At 56.6% G+C, this 21,026-nt stretch overlaps 1 protein-coding gene across 1 annotated transcript in view; it reads right to left on the bottom strand.

Moving 5' to 3' along the window:
* LOC116451705 (protocadherin gamma-A10-like) overlaps positions 1-20,088 on the bottom strand; it is a 163,365-nt gene extending 143,277 nt beyond the window's left edge. Inside the window, exons 1-3 of the mRNA XM_032125373.1 lie at positions 17,461-20,088; positions 16,043-16,164; positions 13,420-15,913 (exon numbers count right to left, since the gene is read on the bottom strand). Coding sequence (XP_031981264.1) covers positions 13,420-15,913; positions 16,043-16,164; positions 17,461-19,914 — 5,070 coding nt within the window. The 5' untranslated portion in view covers positions 19,915-20,088. The remainder of the gene's footprint in view (positions 1-13,419; positions 15,914-16,042; positions 16,165-17,460) is intronic.
* Positions 20,089-21,026: the final 938 nt, after the last annotated feature.

Genomic DNA, 21,026 nt, shown 5'->3' with positions numbered 1-21,026 from the left:
GAGAGACTGAGTCAGTGAACATCTGCACAGGAGCAACCGCTCCCCTCTTATGTCACCTTCTGCACCTTGAATCTCTTCCCTCTCTCCTTTGTATGGCTCCTCCCACGATATGTATTTTTAAGCCAGGGCATATTCAGAACGTTTTACAATGAGGTAACATTAAAGAAGGGGAATTAGCACAACACATCTCCTGTTTCCTGCCCTTCACAAGCAGCAACGCACAGTCTTTCTAAAACAGTAACAATCTCCCATCTTCAAAACAGGCAGACAGGTTTCATCTAAGGACCAGTTGTTGGCCAGCCCATTTCTCCACCAAGGACACAAGGATCAGAGGATAGACAAATGCAAAGGCATTTTCTTGTTCACTGCTTTATCATGGAGACATGAAAAAGGATGAGCAGAACAGAAATGATGACCAGCCAAGTTACACAAAGGGCCACTAACGTTCTGTTTCAAGAAAATCTCACCCTGCTCTAGAACATGTGCTTTTGGGAAAACACGTCACTCTGCAAATAAAGCAAACTTTCATGTGCTATCATAGCAACACGCCTGTTGCAATAAAATAAGCAGACATAATATAAGACAAAATATAAAAAATAATCTAATATAGAAAAGAAGAGCTAAACACGACAGGAACACTGATACTAGAAATTTCAGGGGACAAACTGAGAAATTATCTGCTGGGGGAAAATAAAGCAAGTCTCAAATATAATGATGTTCCAGGCACCAGAAACCTCATTTCTCCTGCCTCCTCCACCAAATTTAAGGTTGTGAAGGGACTCCATATGCACCACCCCGCAGAATGAGGCACTAGTATTTCGAGCGTCCCTAAATAAAGCCTTGCCTTCTTGCCTGAAAACATTCCTATGCAGATGACAGAACACAAGGGGAAAAAGGCAGGAAAGAAGCAGAGGAAAACGTCTCGGTAAGATTCCGGTACGAATAACTCACCGGTGCAGCGGCGAGTTCCGCGGGGCGGGAGCCGGCAAGATCCTCCTCCCCGAGCAGCGGCGCGGGCTCGTCGGGCGGCGGCCGGGCCGGCAGGGTGTCGCAGCAGCTGCCGCCCGAGAAGCGCAGCTGGCTCTTGCGCGAGTCGGCCGTGAGCGACACCTCGTGCGAGTAGGACTGCAGGAAGGCGCGCACGCCGTCGATGCCCACGAAGTGCGAGACCGGCACGCCGCGCAAGACGCCGCTGTCGGCCGCCAGCAGCTGCTCGCGGCGCCAGCGGCGCAGGCGCAGCGCCAGCAGCAGCAGCAGGAAGGCGACGAACAGGCAGGACACGGCGGCCACGGCCAGCACGAGCCAGCGCGTCAGGCTGCCGGCCGGCTCGCCCGGCGCCGCCGCCTCGGCCGCGCTGCCCAGCTCGGCCAGCAGCTCGGCCACGCTCTCGGCCAGCAGCACGCTCAGCGTGGCCGTGGCCGACAGCGCCGGCCGCCCGTGGTCCTTCACCACCACCACCAGGCTCTGGCGCGCCGCGTCGCGGGCCAGCGGGAAGCGCGCCGTGCGCACCTCGCCGCTGTGCAGCCCCACGCGGAACAGCCCCGGCTCCGTCGCCTTGGCCAGCTCGTACGACAGCCACGCGTTCTGCCCCGCGTCCGCGTCCACCGCCACCACCTTGGCCACCAGCGCGCCGGGCTCCGACGAGCGCGGCGCCAGCTCCACGCCCGACCAGCCCCCCTTGCCCGATGCCGCAGGCGGAGCCGCGGGCGGGTAGAGCACCTGCGGCGCGTTGTCGTTCTCGTCCACGATCAGCAGCCGCACCGACACGTTGCTGCTCAGCGCCGGCGCGCCGCCGTCCTCCGCACGCACCCACAGCTCCAGCTCGCGCACCTCCTCGTAGTCGAAGGAGCGCAGCGCGTACAGCGCGCCCGTCTCCGCCTGCACCGACACGTACGACGACAGCGGCGCGCCCCGCACCCGCCCCTCCCACAGCCGGTACCGCACGCGCGCGTTCTGCCCCCAGTCCGCGTCCGTCGCGCGCACCGTCAGCACCAGCGCGCCCGCCGCGTTGTTCTCCGCCAGCCGCGCGCTGTAGCGCTCCTGCGCGAACACCGGCGCGTTGTCGTTCACGTCCAGCACCCGCAGCGCCAGCACCGCGCTGCTCTGCAGCGCCGGCGACCCGCCGTCGGCCGCCCGCACCGTCACGTTGTACTCTGACACCTGCTCCCGGTCCAGCTCTCTCGCTGTCACCACGCTGTAGTAGCTGCCGTGGGAGCTCTGCAGCCGGAACGGGACGTCCCTGTCGAGAGAGCAGCGCACCTCGCCATTCGCCGCCGAGTCACGATCCTCCACATGCAGCAGGGCGATCACTGTCCCCGGAGGAGCGTCCTCCGGGATCGAGCTCAATGCCGATCGTACAGAAATTTCGGGCGCGTTGTCGTTGACGTCTGTCACGGTGATTACGACTTTCGCTATGTCGAAAAGGTCTGCTCCGTCATGTCCCTGCACCTCCAGTTCATAGGACGTACCTTCCTCGAAGTCTAAATTGAGCATCAACGTGATAGCTCCTGTTTCTGCGTCCAGCTGGAATAGCTTCGAGGCTTTCACCGAGACTGTTTGATATGAATATTTCACGTGTCCGTTCAGACCCTCGTCGGCGTCCGTGGCCGTGACGGTGACGAGGGTGGAGCCCACGGGCACGTCCTCGGGCACACGCACCGTGTACTCCGCCTGGCTGAACACGGGCGCGTTGTCATTCGCATCCACCACTGTCACTCTGATCCGAGCTGTGCCCGTCCGTGCCGGATCGCCGCCGTCAATCGCCCTCAGCACCAGCTCGTGAAACGCCGCCTCCTCCCGGTCCAGCCCCTTTGCCAGCACCAGCTCGGGACGCTGATCGCCACCGGGGCCCGCCTGCACGGCCAGCGAGAAGTGCTCGTCTCCGCTCAGCTCGTAGCTCTGCAGGGAATTCTGACCCTTATCAGGATCGTGAGCCCTGGCAAGTGGAAACCGCGACCCCGGGGCTGTCATCTCACTCATTCTCAGTTCAATTTCTGCCTCTCGGAAGCTCGGGGCGTTGTCGTTAATGTCCCTGATTTCCACTTCTATTTCATAAACCTTCATTTCCCCCTCCACTACCAGCTCACAGCGCAGCACGCATTGCTGCACACTCTCACACAGCTGCTCTCTGTCAATTCTCTCGGCCATCACTAAATGTCCCGTCTTCCCGTGCAGAGAGAAGTATTGAGTCCTACCTCTTTCTACAATGTGGACGCTGCGATCGCTGAGCGCCGGCAGCTGAAGACCCAGGCCCTTGGCCACGTCGCCCACGAACGAGCCCTTGGGCATCTCCTCGGGCACCGAGTAGCGCAGCTGCCCCCACGCCGCCTCCCACGCCGCCAGCAGGACGGCCCAGAGCAGAGCTCGCTGCCGCCGGCCCCAGCGCCTCCCCGCCGCGCACATCTCAGGCGCCGGCAGCTCTCCTCCGCAGACCACCGATGAGCCTCTCGCTTCCAGCCGCTGCCGCCGGCAGTCCTTCCGCCTTGCTGCAGAACGATCCACACCGATGCAGAGATCGCAAGACCGCCCGCCGCCGAACCAGGAATCCAGCGATCCCGTGACAGAGCCGGTCCGCAGCGGGCGGGGCTGCCGGTAGCTTTCCGAGCTTCCTCTCGCTCCTCTCGGTCAACAGCGGCGCCCGCAGCCTCCTGCCCGCACTGCAGGCACCGAGCGCTGCCGAGCGCTGTCGCCCTGCCTTGTTCACGGGCAGCTCGCGGGGACGGTACATTCGCCACGGAGACATCATCCCTGCTTCGGCTTTTCTCCAGCCGATCTCCGACCCTTAATTGATCATTACCGGGAGAAATGTAGAGTCCTCCTGTGGCTGTTCCATTTCTATCGCTCGGGAAATATCACTTACTAATGTGGATATAGCTTACTAAAAAAGGTTCTCGTAATATGACGCGCATAGTGTTATGAATCTTATCTTACTATTCTAAAAGTAGAATCTCCATCACGAATTTTTATAACAATCATTATTGAATACAGCAAAATAAATGGGCTCTGAAGTAGGAAACGTGATATTCAGACCCTCCCCCGGGGAACTGCAGCTCTCAGGCTCATTAACATATGTTTGCCTTAAGCACTTAACACGTATTGCTTTAAGTACCTCGTTTCTATCCCGCTCTCCTGGTTTCAGGCCTTAGGTTACTTGGTCGCTTCCCGCATGTTTACTGTAAGCAGCTGCAGTGCACCTGGCCAGAATCATCTCTTCGTCTCCCATCAAACTGTAGGGGAAAGTACTTGAGAGTACAGCAAGAAGTACAGGTACATCTGCCTCGGCTCCGCTGCTTGTTCTACGGACTTCAACAGCAAACTGGCTGATTGCAGTTCTACGGCAGCTTCAGTTCGCTCTAATTTTTTTTCTATACATGTGTTTTCCCGAAAGCAGTTTATTCTCCTCAGTACTTTTAAAATTCGGTTTTAGAAACTGGATTGCATTAAAATATTGGAATATCACCGACACAGCTAATACAGACAAAGTAAATTTGAAGGGGTGATTTCCCCTCCTAGTAGGCCACATAAATTTATGCTTTGTATAATTCATACACATTTAAAAGTACACAATTATTTCTAAGGCTTGAAAGATGCGAGAAGTGGCTTTTGTTTATTCAGAAATCATGGTATGAAAGATTGATATTTATTAGTATTCATCTAATCTTTGAATCTTCAGGTTAGTGGGACAACTTTTCAGCAAAATATTGTAGGAGAGCAGAAGTACAGGTGCATATACCAAAGGATGCAGACAATTGTGGAGGTGCAAATGGAGTTTATTAAAGTGTCTAATCGCTGTAACTTTGCGTATGTACCTGGAGTTCCAGAAATCTTTTCAGAATGGGAAGAGCTGCTTCTTTGAAACAGGGAGACATGACAACTATTGCGAAAAGTGTTTGAGAGACCGATGTACCAAGTCAAAGAACCTCTCTTTGGGAGGAGGAATTGAATTAAAGACAGGCTATGAAATACCAAAGTCGGTGTTTTTGTAAGTTTGTGGAGGTTTGGAGGGGGTTTTTTGAGAGTTTTTTGGGGGGGCGGGGGGGTTGGTTTTTTGTGGGGTTTTTTGCTGGTTGGATGTTGGGGTTGGGTTTTTTCCGTTGGTTGGGGTTTTTTAGGTCACATGCTACACCTTCACTAGCAAATAAAAGGCAGATAATGAACAGCAAAAAAGAAGGACGTTCTGCCCAAGATGGGAGGAAAACAAACAAACAAACAACCCCATCAAACAACTGCAGATTAAAAAGAATTTCTGGAATAACTAACCGATCTTCTCTGGGCTACAATTCTTGTGGACACCTTATCTTAAAACCTGGCCTACATTCTCCTCCTTCAACAGGGAGGAAAAATGAGTAACTTTTCCATTGTGAAGAAAACACGTACATTTCATGAAGGAAAAAAAATAAATCCAGCACCAAGCATCAATTCCATTTTCCCTACTCTGTCATTCCCAGTCATCGTATCTGATTCTACAAAATAAGAATTCGTGTTCAATATCAAAATGAGAAACTGTATGAAGTACTTCGAAAATTCCTGCCTGGATAAAATCTATCCATCCCATTAATGCTGTCATCTGTGTAGCAGCATTGTGCAAAAGATCAGAAGACACATGGCGGAACAGAGAGGAGCAATCTGTCATATTCCTTTGGGAAACAGCAATACCAACGATTTTATGTTAGAGAAATAATGCCTGGAAGAAAACAGCCTCACTACTGCTACCATTTCTGCATCAGCCTTCCAGCAAAACCTGGGAGGACACACCGTAGAGCTTTGATAGGAATATGCAACTTCCAAGAGCACAAAAGTATTACTCAACATTTGTTCAGGTGTCAAACAGGTCCAAGTACACGAGTTCGGGGAAAAGGGGATTGGAAGAAAAAATTTCAAACACCAAGCATCCGCCTTAGTTTTCATACTGGAAGATCCCTAATTTACCGCGTCCACGAGCCAAAAGGAGACCTCTGGTCAATACCTCTCAGGTACTACCACCAAAGAACCAAATGCCGCGGCTGACTGCTTGCTGAGAGTGGAAGGAGGATACACTCCATCATTCCTTTATGGACTAATAAGTAACCCCAAAAACGCGAGGCGGGAAAAACGAAGGTAAGAGGCACCATGTCTCAGAAAGGCAAAAGGAGAACAACGGGAGTACTCAGGTTTACAGACCTGTGGTGCGTCGGGGTCGGCGGGCGGCTCTCCCACGACGGCGCTGCTGCTGCCCGGGCTCGGCTTCTCGCAGGAATCCCCGCCCAGAAGCTCCTCCGCAGACAGGATGGGCACCGGCGGCGGCGGCCAAGCGGCCTCGGGCACGGCGCGCGCCGGCGCCGCCACGCACAGGTTGTAGGAGTAGGGCAAGGTGCCCTCGCAGAAGTCGGCCGGGAAGGCGGCGCCGGCCACCGAGAAGCGCTGCGCGCCCAGGCAGCGCAGCACGGCGGGCGGCCCGGCCCGCCGCAGCCGCGCCAGCACGGCCAGCGCCACGCTCAGCACCAAAAGCGCCGACAGCAGCGCCAGCGCCAGCACCAGGTAGAACTGCAGCTCGCCCGCCGCCGCCTCGGCGCCCGCCGCCCGCTCGCTCAGCTCCGGCAGCGCCTCCTGCAAGCTCTCGGCCAGCACCACGTGCAGCGTGGCCGTGGCCGACAGCGCCGGCTGCCCGTGGTCCTTCACCACGGCCACCACACGCTGCTTGGCCGCGTCCCTCTCGGACACGGCGCGCGCCGTGCGCACCTCGCCGCTGTGCAGCCCCACGCGGAACAGCGCCGGCTCCGACGCCTGCACCAGCTCGTACGACAGCCACGCGTTGCGCCCCGCGTCCGCGTCCACCGCCACCACCTTGGCCACCAGGTAGCCGGCCTCGGCCGAGCGCGGCACCACCTCGAACGCCGCCGCCGCCGGGGCCACGCCTCCCGCCGCCGCGCCACCCGCCCCCGCCGCCGGCCACAGCACCCGCGGCGCGTTGTCGTTGCGGTCCAGCACGAACACGCGCACCGTGGCCGTGGAGCTGCGCGCCGGCGAGCCGCCGTCCTGCGCCCGCACCGCCACCGCCAACTCGCGGCACTGCTCGTAGTCCAAGGAGCGCTGCGCGTACAGCGCGCCGCTCCGCGCCTCCACCGACACCAGCGCCGCCGCGCCCGCGCTGCCGCCCGCCAGCCAGTAGCTCACGCGCCCGTTGGCGCCCGCGTCCGCGTCCCGCGCCTGCACGCGCACCACCAGCGCGCCCGCCGCGTTGTTCTCCGCCACGTACGCGCTGTACGCCGCCTCCTCGAACACCGGCGCGTTGTCGTTCACGTCCGACACCTCCAGCACCAGCTCCCTGCTGCTCCACAGCGCCGGCCTGCCCCGGTCCCGGGCCACCACCGTCACGCGGTGCTCGGACGCCTCCTCGCGGTCCAGCGCGCTCGCCGTCACCACCTTGTACGAGCCGCCCGAAGATGCCACGATCGACAGAGGCACCTCGCCCGACAGCTCACACGACACCTGACCGTTCTCACCAGAGTCTCTGTCCCGAACTTTCAGCAGGGCCACCACAGTGCCGATCGCAGCATCCTCGGGCACAGGGCTCGACAGCGACAAAATGGTGATCTCTGGGACGTTGTCATTCTCGTCGGTGATGTCTATCTGCACTTCGCAGTGACCGATGAGCCCGCCCCCATCTCTCGCCTCCATACCGAAGCTGTATTTATTCTTCTCCTCAAAATCCAGAAGACCCGCAATCCTGATCTCACCGCTCTCGCTGTCAACAACGAAAAACAAAGGTACGTCGTCCGGGACGTTGCCAAAGGAGTAGGAGACCCGCCCGTTGGACCCCATGTCCGCATCTGTCGCCCATACCCGCAGCACCAGCGACCCCACTGGCAGATTCTCTGCCACTCGTGCCTCGTAGACACTTTTGCTGAATACGGGCTGATTATCATTTAAGTCCGTCACATTGATGCGAATCTGGACAGTCCCGGACCTCGTGGGGTCCCCACCATCCACGGCCATCAGCACCAACTCAAAGGAGCTCTGCTTCTCCCGGTCCAACGCTCTCTCCAGCACTAATTCCGGCTGTCTTTTCCCACCTGGGTTTTCATTCAAGGCCAGAGAGAAGGACGGGTTACTGGTGAGCTGGTAAGTGAGCAGCGAGTTCCTTCCTGCGTCCGCATCTCGGGCCGTCTCCAGCGGAAAGCGAGCACCGGGAAGCGTCCATTCACCGATCTCGAGCTCCAGAACACCCTTCCTGAAAGCCGGCGCATTGTCATTCACGTCCTCAATGGCCACCTCAATGTGGAAAACGTTCAGAGGGTTGTGCACCAGCGCCTCGAAGCTGACAGAGCAGGACGCCGACTCGCCGCACATCTCCTCCCGGTCCAGCCTCTCATTCACGTACAGATTCCCGTTTTCCTCGCTCACCGTGAAGTATTGCTTCTCCTCGCTCAGCCGCAGCTTGCGCGCCGGCAGCTCGTCCGCGCTGAGCCCCAGGTCCCGCGCCAGCGGCCCCACGAGCGAGCCTCTGCCCAGCTCCTCGGCGATGGAGTAGCGGACCCGCTCCGCCGCCGCCCGGCACCACACGCACAGCAGCAGCGCGGCCACCAGCGCTCGCCCACAGCCCGCAGCGCGCCTCTGCCGCCGCCTCACCGCCATTCTCTCTCGCCAGCGCTCGCCGCGCTCCTGCCTCCTGCCGCCGCCCTGCCTCCCTTCCAGCCGCTCTCGCCACACAGCGCAGGGGCCGCCGCAGCGCAGCGAGCCCGCTCTGCCCGCCTCGGACGCCGCCGCTCCCCGCCCAGCGCCGTCTCTCGCCGCCGCCGCCGCCGCCGCTGCTGCCCGTGCCGCTGCCGCTCTGGCCGGCGCCGGGCGAGCGAGCAGCCTGCGGGGGCAGGACGCGGCGGCGGCGGCGGCTCCAGCACCGCTCCTTGGCGGCCAACAGCGGCACCCGGAGGCGCCGCGACGCCGCTGCAGCCGCCGGATGGCCGCGCTCAAGGGGGCCCGCCTTTGGGCGGGGCTCGGGGGCTGCGCCGCCTCTGGGCTCTCTCCTCGATTGCAAACAGCAAGTGAAGAGCCTCTTGTTTTATGTTTAGCGGAAAACCTAATGGTTACAGCACCAACAGTCGTGTCATACCTAAAAGGGCTTTTTTTGTAGCTGTAGGGGACATTTAAGGTAGGATTATGTATTGCCACAGACCTTTACATCATGAGGTTGGAGGTTGCATGAAAACGGAGAAGGAAACAAATACGTGTGGCAGAACAATAAAGAAGCTCCCTCTTGCACAGTCAAAGATTCGAAATCCTGAGTCTAGTGTGCATCTAGGACCCAGAGCTGCACAAGAAAATCCTGTCATTTCCAACCACTGCTTTCACCTTTTCCAACCTCACTCTATCAGTTTATGCCAAAATTGCAAATGTTTCATCTTCCTTTCCATGTCTCTGGAGCCCATTCAAAAGTGTAAATTTGATGTTACTTTAAAAAGTCAAGGTTTAGTTCTTATTTAGAACAGTGATTAAAATTGACGAGGAAATGTGAAGCCCATAGTCAGTGGACCTGAACTCAGAGCAGTATCACTGCCCATACCTTGCAGAAAAAAAGAAACTGCAAATCATTACACTCACTCTTATCCAGGAGAAAATCAAATTCAGTGCTGATGGTTGAAACCCCAGATTCTAAGGCCTGCCATAAGAATTGATTTCACTTTTGTATTGGTTTAATTTTGGGAGCTGCTACACAATAGTCCTATCAACTGGCCAGCCCAGATGCCTAAGGATAGCACGAACAGCAGTAAGCTTCTAATATTTTCTAATAATTAATATAAAAACCCCAAACCTCGATCCTCGATCTGAGGAAGGTACATCAGTTTTGTGGTCTTCAGGTGCTTTGCCACAATTCTGCCTTAGAATGATCATCCCCACAGATGGTGAAAGGTCACTAAAATCTCCAGATGTAAGCTAGGTAAGATGCACTGGTTTGAAAGGGCTACTACGCCTCTCATGACTGGGCCTAATGACTTTAGTAAACCGCAGACAATGCCTTTATTCAGAACAACAAAAATGCTTGGCAGTAAAACCAAAGACACCAAATCAAACACTTGCAAGTGGTCTCCCCACGGTCCTTCTTGCAAAGCAAGAACCTCACATCTCTCACTCATTTCTGGTTATTAATAAACAAAACCAAAAGCTGTTATTGGCCCCTGTGAGGTAAATACCAGACTCCTCTAAAGTACAGTCAGTTTTACACATCTCTGCTTAAGAAAATAAACTCCCAGAACACCCAAAAGACAGTAAAGTCTGAACCTGCAACCAAGGCCCATAAGCCTTACTTTGGACTACATTGTAGGGGGGTTCATATCTGGAAATTCATCAGTTCTTGCAAAATTTCCTACTTCGTGGCTCATTAATTTCCTAGAAATATCAAGCCACAAGTCTAAATGCAGTATCAAAGGCCTTTATGAGATCAGGACTTACGGGAACCTCAGTTTTGGCTTCTATAAAATTTTCCTCACATATAACATTCTGCCTTCGTTTGGTTTTAAAGGGAAGTCAGTATGTCATGCAACACAACACAAGTTGCAGACACAAAAGAACAGCCTGCAGGTAGAAAACATGAACCATAACATTCCAGGAAACAAAGCCCGAATCCCACCAATCCATGGTGGGAAATTGTAATTACTGCTTTCATGAAACTCTCAGTCAAAAAGCCACAGAGAGCTATAAAGAGAGAAAGGAAGTTCCACACAGAAATTATAAGGTGTTCTACCCATACATCAACAATCTCACGTCTCCAACTCTACAGAACTTGCAGTTCTGCTTCTGAGGCCCGTAATTGGGAAAAATAATTCATGAGATGATAATGCATCATGATCATACCAAGAAAGAAGGCACATTTGCGTGCTTAGTGGTATTCTCAGAAGAATGACATGCAGTCATCCAACAGAGAATGGATCATCTCACTATTTGCTTAGAGGGAATCTCTTCTCCCCTCTTATCACATGCACAGTTCCACAGAGATGCAACTTCTTCTAAGGTGTGTCAGTCTATTAATCCATAACAATACTGAAACAGAAATGTACCTCCCTCTCCTGCTTTCCACACCAGCATTAATGTGACCAGAAAATACATTCCTAAATGAAGGTATGTCATTACTTAAACTAAAGCTATGTACACAGAAGATCAGAAAAGACGGCGAGGGGGCGGGGAGGGGGGGGGACCGAAAAAACCCCCAAAGATAAAAGAAAAAGAGATGATCAATATAAATTGATAAATAAAGAAGTGTTTTCAGAGAAACTGACAAGGAGGACATTCTAGTCTTCACTGTTGGCATGGAAATTCATGCCCAAGAGCACCTGGAACTCACTGAGTTCTCAAGCTGAGAGTGTGATGTTGAAGTCTTGCTCTGAACTACACTGTAAATGGTTACATTTTTTTAAGCAGTCATCATCTCTCATTGATTTTTCTACTATGTGGTCTGCTCCTCTTACACAAATAAGTAGCCCTAAGTTTAAAGGCCTTATTATAGGTCTCATTCTCAAACTACATCTTCCGAGGATCTGCAGTAGATTCTTTTACCTCCCGTTAATTTTTCCTAGCATATGAAATTTTGTCTTAGTTCATTGAGATATTTGCTGCAAAGGAACACTCACGCCTTCTGATGCATTACAGTCCAGAAAAGGAAAAAAAGGAACCACAGCATTCCAGGAGAGAAAGGCCTGAAAGGAAGCGTAATTACAACTGTGAAGAAGCTTTCCATCACGACATTCCAGAGATATAAGCTTGCATCAAGGCAGAGATAATTTTACCAACAACAGATCTTTGGATGAATTCAATTATTGATCTCCCCCTGAAGTACATCTGGACTGCAATGTCAGGTGACTCTCCCCTTGAGCAGGGACAACTCTCAAGGCTTGCCACTCCCTAAAAAATACCTTGTATACTTCACCCATATAGCAAGTAACAGAGTGAACCTTCCCATCAAACTTTACTAAGATGCACTGCAATGAAATCATACTGAAAACAGTTTTAATAACAGCTCTGATACTGATTCTTTAAGCAATCTAAATTGTTCATTTGCAACATCTACACATGCATCATCCTTCTAAATGCAGATTTATTGTACAAATGCTCTATTATAAGAAGACTAGCATTGCCTTTCAGTCCAGGGAAACCAGGATCATAGAAAAAGAAAAATGGCAGAGGCATTGGGACCAGGCATGACATCAAACCATTATTCAGCCAAAACAACATTGACACACCTGTGTATCAATGTCTTTGTCTCAGCAACTGCACAGCATCAAGGTACGGATGGAAACTGCTCTGCCAGCTTTATAATTTGAACAGCTACATATTTTTAAGGACTGTCAGCCAAATAAATAACCAGTTTTAGATCATAGTAACCAAGGAAGCCATAGGAAAGCCACAAAAGTGAAGGATTCATAGCTTGACATTTCCTGCTACGCCTAATGTAGCAGGTAGACAAGAAGAGTGCCTAGTATCGAGAGGCACAGATCTCCAAGTAACATCTTTGGAGAACAAGAAGAGGAAAATGCACAGAAGCACAACAAAGGGATTCATATACCAGCTAGGGGAAAACGAACATTTACACCAACACTTCAAACTACACAACAGCAAAGTCTTCCAGCTGCTCTCCCTCTGTGCAGACAGAATACTTCAGCATCCTCAAACACTATGAAAAAAAGGAAGCTACTTTGAAAACAGATACCATTGAAAGACGTTTCCCACACAATCTTTCCTTACGGAGAACAAGGATCACAAAATAGATCCATGCACAGGACCTTCTCTGCTTAACACACCCACTTCAAGTAACATGAAATGTTCTAACCGGTATAAGCAATATGTAGCTCAGATAAAGACTCAGTCATTAGAATCAATTCCAAGACACCATCATTCTTCCTTAGCACATGGGTATTTTGGAAGATAACTCATTTTGCAATCATTAATACAATGTTTTCACCTATGTCAAAGGAAGAGCTGTACAGGATATAACAGTGGATAAAGTTATGAGCACTGATGATGAAAAGCAGCAAAACATTCTCTTGCATAGTGCAAGAGACCCGCAGGGAAAAGCTCCAAGGATTGACATCTATAAGCCCTGACAAACTCAAAGGGTTTTTATGACATTTGTAACATGCAAGCAATTTTGCCATCTACGCTTGGAAGAACTATCAAGTCACTAAAGCTAAAATATGAGCTGTTTTCCTGGAGGTACTGGATAAATGGGCAGCATGAAAGATAACCACGCCATTAATTAATCAATTAATTAATGGCCTCACGCACTTCCCGGCACAAGCAACATTATTTCTCCAGGCTCCTCCACCAGTGGCGAGAACACTGATTGTACAGGCATCTCCTGCCTAGGTCAGCAAAACTCCCTTTGCACGACACAGACCAGAGGGGAGTAGCAAGGGGAAGTGTTGCGGAGGCAGCCTGGACCGAGGAACTCACCGGGACTGAGGTGGAATCCACGGGACGAGCGCCGGCAGGGTCCTCCTCCCCGAGCAGCGGCGCGGGCTCGTCGGGCGGCGGCCGGGCCGGCAGGGTGTCGCAGCAGCTGCCGCCCGAGAAGCGCAGCTGGCTCTTGCGCGAGTCGGCCGTGAGCGACACCTCGTGCGAGTAGGACTGCAGGAAGGCGCGCACGCCGTCGATGCCCACGAAGTGCGAGACCGGCACGCCGCGCAAGACGCCGCTGTCGGCCGCCAGCAGCTGCTCGCGGCGCCAGCGGCGCAGGCGCAGCGCCAGCAGCAGCAGCAGGAAGGCGACGAACAGGCAGGACACGGCGGCCACGGCCAGCACGAGCCAGCGCGTCAGGCTGCCGGCCGGCTCGCCCGGCGCCGCCGCCTCGGCCGCGCTGCCCAGCTCGGCCAGCAGCTCGGCCACGCTCTCGGCCAGCAGCACGCTCAGCGTGGCCGTGGCCGACAGCGCCGGCCGCCCGTGGTCCTTCACCACCACCACCAGGCTCTGGCGCGCCGCGTCGCGGGCCAGCGGGAAGCGCGCCGTGCGCACCTCGCCGCTGTGCAGCCCCACGCGGAACAGCCCCGGCTCCGTCGCCTTGGCCAGCTCGTACGACAGCCACGCGTTCTGCCCCGCGTCCGCGTCCACCGCCACCACCTTGGCCACCAGCGCGCCGGGCTCCGACGAGCGCGGCGCCAGCTCCACGCCCGACCAGCCCCCCTTGCCCGATGCCGCAGGCGGAGCCGCGGGCGGGTAGAGCACCTGCGGCGCGTTGTCGTTCTCGTCCACGATCAGCAGCCGCACCGACACGTTGCTGCTCAGCGCCGGCGCGCCGCCGTCCTCCGCACGCACCCACAGCTCCAGCTCGCGCACCTCCTCGTAGTCGAAGGAGCGCAGCGCGTACAGCGCGCCCGTCTCCGCCTGCACCGACACGTACGACGACAGCGGCGCGCCCCGCACCCGCCCCTCCCACAGCCGGTACCGCACGCGCGCGTTCTGCCCCCAGTCCGCGTCCGTCGCGCGCACCGTCAGCACCAGCGCGCCCGCCGCGTTGTTCTCCGCCAGCCGCGCGCTGTAGCGCTCCTGCGCGAACACCGGCGCGTTGTCGTTCACGTCCAGCACCCGCAGCGCCAGCACCGCGCTGCTCTGCAGCGCCGGCGACCCGCCGTCGGCCGCCCGCACCGTCACGTTGTACTCCGACACCTGCTCCCGGTCCAGCTCTCTCGCTGTCACCACGCTGTAGTAGCTGCCGTGGGAGCTCTGCAGCCGGAACGGGACGTCCCCGTCGAGCGAGCAGTGCACGGCGCCGTTGGCCCCCGAATCGCGGTCCTGCACATGTAGCAGGGCCACCACGGTCCCTGACGGGGAGTCCTCAGAGATGGTGCTTACTGCCGATCTCACCGAAATCTCTGGGACATTGTCATTGACGTCTGTCACAGTAATCACCACTTTTGCCGTATCATAAAGAGCACCACCATCATATGCCTCCAGGTCCAGCAGGTAGGTTTTACCTTCCTCGAAATCCAGGTTCTGCCCCAGGGTGATTGCTCCCGTCTCAGAGTCCAGGCTGAATACCTGCGATGAAGCCGCCTTCTTTTTTTTAAAGGAGTATTTCACTTGTCCATTCAGCCCCTCATCTGCATCGGTGGCCGTGACAGTAACGAGGGTGGAGCCCACGGGCACGTCCTCGGGCACACGCACCGTGTACTCCGCCTGGCTGAACACGGGCGCGTTGTCGTTCGCATCCACCACTGTCACTCTGATCCGAGCTGTGCCCGTCCGTGCCGGATCGCCGCCGTCAATCGCCCTCAGCACCAGCTCGTGAAACGCCGCCTCCTCCCGGTCCAGCGCCTTCGCCAGCACCAGCTCGGGACGCTGATCGCCGCCGGGGCCCGCCTGCACGGCCAGCGAGAAGTGCTCGTCGCCACTCAGCTCGTAACTCTGCAGGGAATTCCGGCCCGAGTCCGGATCATGAGCCTCTGTCAGTGGAAATCGCGACCCCGGGGCCGTCATCTCGCTCAGTCTCATATCAGTATCTGCCTCTTGAAAGCTGGGGGCGTTGTCGTTGATATCCGCAATCTCCACTTCGATTTCATAAAACTTCATTTCTTCCTCCACTATCAGCTCACAGCGCAGCACGCATTGCTGCACACTCTCGCACAGCTGCTCTCTGTCGATCCTCTCCGCCGTCACTAAATGTCCCGTCTTGCCGTGCAGAGCGAAATACTGCGTCCTACCTTCAGAGACAATGCGGACGCCGTGTTCGCTGAGCGCCGGCAGCTGCAGCCCCAGGTCCTTGGCCACGTCGCCCACGAACGAGCCCTTGGGCATCTCCTCGGGCACCGAGTAGCGCAGCTGCCCCCACGCCGCCTCCCACGCTGCCAGCAGGACGGCCCAGAGCAGAGCTCGCTGCCGCCGGCCCCAGCGCCTCCCCGCCGCGCACATCTCCGCCGCGGCACCGCACCACCGAAACACCGCGAGCAGCTCCCTACCGCCGATCGCCGATGTGTCTCACGCTCCTTCTCGGGCTCGCCGCTCCCGGCCGCTGCCTCTGGCAGTCCTCCGGCCTCGGTTCAGCACGGTTCCGCAGCGCGGGGACGATCGCAGACCGTCCGACCGCTGAACCAGGAATCCAGCGATCCCGTGACAGAGCCGGTCCGCAGCGGGCGGGGCTGCAGCGCTCCGAGCTTCCTCTCGCTTCTCTCGGTCAACAGCGGCGCCCGCAGCCTCCTGCCCGCACTGCAGGCACCGAGCGCTGCCGAGCCCAGCCCGCCCTGCCTCTCCCACGGCAGCTCGCGGGGACAGGTATTTGCCACAGAGACATCGGTTCCCGTGCAGCGGTGACCTCCTGCATTGGCTTTTCTCCAGCCGGTCTCTGCTTTGATCCTCCAGATCACGATCGAGAGGAAAACAGAGGCATGCTGTGGGCGTGGTGCTTCTACCGCAGGAGATACTAATAATTTACTAATGTCAATATATGTAAATTAAAGCATATTTTTCTGATTTCAACCTGTACATTACCGTTAGTCTTACCCTGTTTGTTCAAAAGCATCTTCAACAACAGGGTCTGAGATTGAAAACATTAGATATACATATACACACACACACGGCTAACCTGAGGTATCAGGCTCATCACCATAAGCAGGACGAGACCAATTGCATGCTTCTTGAATTCAGGGAGCTAATTGTTACCTGATTATTATAGGTAGAAATAAAGATGCAGCTAATACTCTCAAAGGAAAACTGGAAGGAATTCGAATGTCTGAATCTCACTCTCCTCAGTTAAATATAGTGTTCCTTACTTTTCACACAGGAAGCCAGCCTACTGCTGCATTGCCCTCCAAAACAGGTGGCACTCTTTTCTTTCACTCGGGATGGAGAACGTAACTATCCACACACGTTACCTTTGTGGTTCAAATAGGGAAAAAATAAAAACTAACGAACGGGTCTGTGTACAACTATAAACCAGTTTCAACTACACCCTTTCTGGACAAAGCAACCAGGAAGGAAAAAGCGGCAACATCACTTGTCAGTGGTTTTTTTTCTCCTACTCTGTCACGCAGAACGAGCAGTTCTCCTACAGAGTAAGCATCCAAGTTCAATGCTGCAAACACATTTTAATAATTTATAGAGCACAAGCGTTGAAGACAAAAAGTCTCCACTGAACTTGACTCTGTTATCAAACTTGACTTCGTTATCAAGGAAGAAACAAGTGCCACCGCTGGCTTCCTGCTCTCCATGGAAGGGGGATAGCCCTTTCCTTAAATCAATCATTCATGGAGACAGGAATGTGAACCCCCACAACAATACAACCCCGGGAAACACAGGGAAACACTGCTGCAAGTTCAAAAGAGAGTTGTAGTCAAAGCATTTCAGCTGAAACTAAAGCTGTTATCAAGGAAAAACCAAAAAATTCCGTGACTACAGGGAGACACAGATGAGGAATTCGCATTGACAACACACCGAGAAAATGAGGGCGGAAAGGACGAAGTTAGGAAAGCCTCAATAACAGAAGGAGCGTGCGGCTTTACAGACCTGCGGTGCGTCGGGATCGGCGAGCACCTCTCCCACGACGGCGCTGCTGCTGTTCGGGCTCGGCTTCTCGCAGGAATCCCCGCCCAGAAGCTCCTCCGCAGACAGGATGGGCACCGGCGGCGGCGGCCAAGCGGCCTCGGGCACGGCGCGCGCCGGCGCCGCCACGCACAGGTTGTAGGAGTAGGGCAAGGTGCCCTCGCAGAAGTCGGCCGGGAAGGCGGCGCCGGCCACCGAGAAGCGCTGCGCGCCCAGGCAGCGCAGCACGGCGGGCGGCCCGGCCCGCCGCAGCCGCGCCAGCACGGCCAGCGCCACGCTCAGCACCAAAAGCGCCGACAGCAGCGCCAGCGCCAGCACCAGGTAGAACTGCAGCTCGCCCGCCGCCGCCTCGGCGCCCGCCGCCCGCTCGCTCAGCTCCGGCAGCGCCTCCTGCAAGCTCTCGGCCAGCACCACGTGCAGCGTGGCCGTGGCCGACAGCGCCGGCTGCCCGTGGTCCTTCACCACGGCCACCACACGCTGCTTGGCCGCGTCCCTCTCGGCCACGGCGCGCGCCGTGCGCACCTCGCCGCTGTGCAGCCCCACGCGGAACAGCGCCGGCTCCGACGCCTGCACCAGCTCGTACGACAGCCACGCGTTGCGCCCCGCGTCCGCGTCCACCGCCACCACCTTGGCCACCAGGTAGCCGGCCTCGGCCGAGCGCGGCACCACCTCGAACGGCGCCGCCGCCGGGGCCACGCCTCCCGCCGCCGCGCCACCCGCCCCCGCCGCCGGCCACAGCACCCGCGGCGCGTTGTCGTTGCGGTCCAGCACGAACACGCGCACCGTGGCCGTGGAGCTGCGCGCCGGCGAGCCGCCGTCCTGCGCCCGCACCGCCACCGCCAACTCGCGGCACTGCTCGTAGTCCAAGGAGCGCTGCGCGTACAGCGCGCCGCTCCGCGCCTCCACCGACACCAGCGCCGCCGCGCCCGCGCTGCCGCCCGCCAGCCAGTAGCTCACGCGCCCGTTGGCGCCCGCGTCCGCGTCCCGCGCCTGCACGCGCACCACCAGCGCGCCCGCCGCGTTGTTCTCCGCCACGTACGCGCTGTACGCCGCCTCCTCGAACACCGGCGCGTTGTCGTTCACGTCCGACACCTCCAGCACCAGCTCCCTGCTGCTCCACAGCGCCGGCCTGCCCCGGTCCCGGGCCACCACCGTCACGCGGTGCTCGGACGCCTCCTCGCGGTCCAGCGCGCTCGCCGTCACCACCTTGTACGAGCCACCCGACGACGGCACAATCGACAGCGGTGCCTCGCCTGACAGCTCGCAGGACACCTGACCGTTCTCACCGGAGTCTCTGTCCCGCACTTTCAGCAGGGCCACCACGGTGCCGGTCGGTGCGTCCTCGGGCACAGGGCTCGAGAGGGACAGAATGGTGATCTCGGGAGCGTTGTCATTTTCGTCCGTGATGTCTATTTGCACCTTGCAACGAGCGTTCAACCCACCACCGTCCTTCGCCTCCAGGTTCAAGATGTATTTATTCTTCTCCTCGAAATCGAGGGGACCCGCCGTCCTGACCTCGCCGCTCTCACTTTCGACAGCGAAAAGGGCGCGAACTCCATCCGGGACGTTGCCAAAGGAGTAGGAGACCCGCCCATTGGTGCCCGCGTCCGCATCTGTGGCCACCACCCGCAGCACCAGCGACCCCGCCGGCAGATTCTCTGCAATTCGCGCCTCGTAGACGCTTTTGCTGAACACGGGCGGGTTGTCGTTGGCGTCTGTCACATTGACCCGAACCTGGACAGTCCCGGATCTCGCGGGGTCCCCGCCATCCAGTGCAGTTAGCACCAGCTCAAAGGAGCTCTGCTTCTCCCGGTCTAATGCTCTCTCTAGCACTAATTCCGGCTGCTTGCTTCCGTCCTGGCTCTCCTTTAAGGCCAGAGAGAAGGACGGGTTGCTGGTGAGCTGGTAAGTCAGCAGCGAGTTGCTGCCGACGTCTGCGTCTTGAGCCGTCTCCAGGGGAAAACGAGCACCGGGAAGCGTCCATTCACCGATCTCGAGGTCGAGAGCAGCCTTGCTGAAAGCCGGGGAGTTGTCATTCACGTCCTCAATGGCCACCTCAATGTGGAAAACGTTCAGAGGGTTGTGCACCAGCGCCTCGAAGCTGACAGAGCAGGACTCCGACTCGCCGCACATCTCCTCCCGATCCAGCCTCTCGTTCACGTACAGGTTCCCGTTTTCCTCATTCACCGTGAAGTATTGCTTCTCCTCGCTCAGCCGCAGCTTGCGCGCCGGCAGCTCGCCCGCGCTGAGCCCCAGGTCCCGCGCCAGCGGCCCCACGAGCGAGCCTCTGCCCAGCTCCTCGGTGATGGAGTAGCGGACCCGCTCCGCCGCCGCCCGGCACCACACGCACAGCAGCAGCGCGGCCACCAGCGCTCGCCCACAGCCCGCAGCGCGCCTCTGCCGCCGCCTCACCGCCATTCTCTCTCGCCAGCGCTCGCCGCGCTCCTGCCTCCTGCCGCCGCCCTGCCTCCCTTCCAGCCGCTCTCGCCACACAGCGCAGGGGCCGCCGCAGCGCAGCGAGCCCGCTCTGCCCGCCTCGGACGCCGCCGCTCCCCGCCCAGCGCCGTCTCTCGCCGCCGCCGCCGCCGCTGCTGCCCGTGCCGCTGCCGCTCTGGCCGGCGCCGGGCGAGCGAGCAGCCTGCGGGGGCAGGACGCGGCGGCGGCGGCGGCTCCAGCACCGCTCCTTGGCGGCCAACAGCGGCACCCGGAGGCGCCGCGACGCCGCTGCAGCCGCCTTGTGAAAGTTCATTTCCAAAGTGTGTTAAGGCTACTCACTATGGGTACAGCCCCGTGTCTAGTTGCAACAACAAGAGATATGCAAACTGTAAACCTACACAACCCAGTTGCAACTCTTTTCCAAACCCTCTCTATCACTTCATGCCAAACTTGCAAATCTTTTCAACCTTTCCTGATATTTCACCTTGCTCCCCACAGTTGTCACTGAGGCCCATGCAAGAGTTGACATTACTCTGAAACGCTCAGGTCTGGGTCTGATTTTGAACAATAATGAACACTGAGGGAGAGATGTGAAGTTCAAAGGCAGTAGACCTGCACTCAGACCCGTGTCACTGTACACACCTGTCAAAGGAAAATAAAGCACAAGGCTCTGCTGGCTCTGCACTGTGCACATCCCGGCACTCATTACTCTTTAATGTGGAGAAACTCTCAGTGCTCTTGGTGGACACTTGAAACTTCAGGGCCTGTCATAATAATTGTCATGATATTTCCCCTGCTTTTATTTGGGGAGCTTCTAGGAATAAGTCCTATCATCAGGTAAGGCCATCTAACAACAGCATGATCAACTGAAAATTTTACGGTGATTTCTGATGATGTATACACAAATCCAAAACTCCATATGACCTTATTGAGGAAGGTGCCTTGGGTCTATGATTTTCAGTTGCTTTGCCAGAACTCTCCCTTAAAAACTTGTGCCCAGAGCACCTAGAAATTCACTGAAGCCTAGAGGTATAAGGTAAGAAAACTGCACTGATTTTAAAGGGTCACTACGTCTCTTTTAATTGTACTGGGTG

Source organism: Corvus moneduloides, chromosome 15 (assembly GCF_009650955.1).
Source record: "Corvus moneduloides isolate bCorMon1 chromosome 15, bCorMon1.pri, whole genome shotgun sequence".
Classification (NCBI taxonomy): Eukaryota; Metazoa; Chordata; class Aves; order Passeriformes; family Corvidae; genus Corvus; species Corvus moneduloides.
The sequence above is the reverse complement of the archived record's forward strand: the minus strand, read 5'-3'. Positions and strand labels throughout refer to the sequence as shown.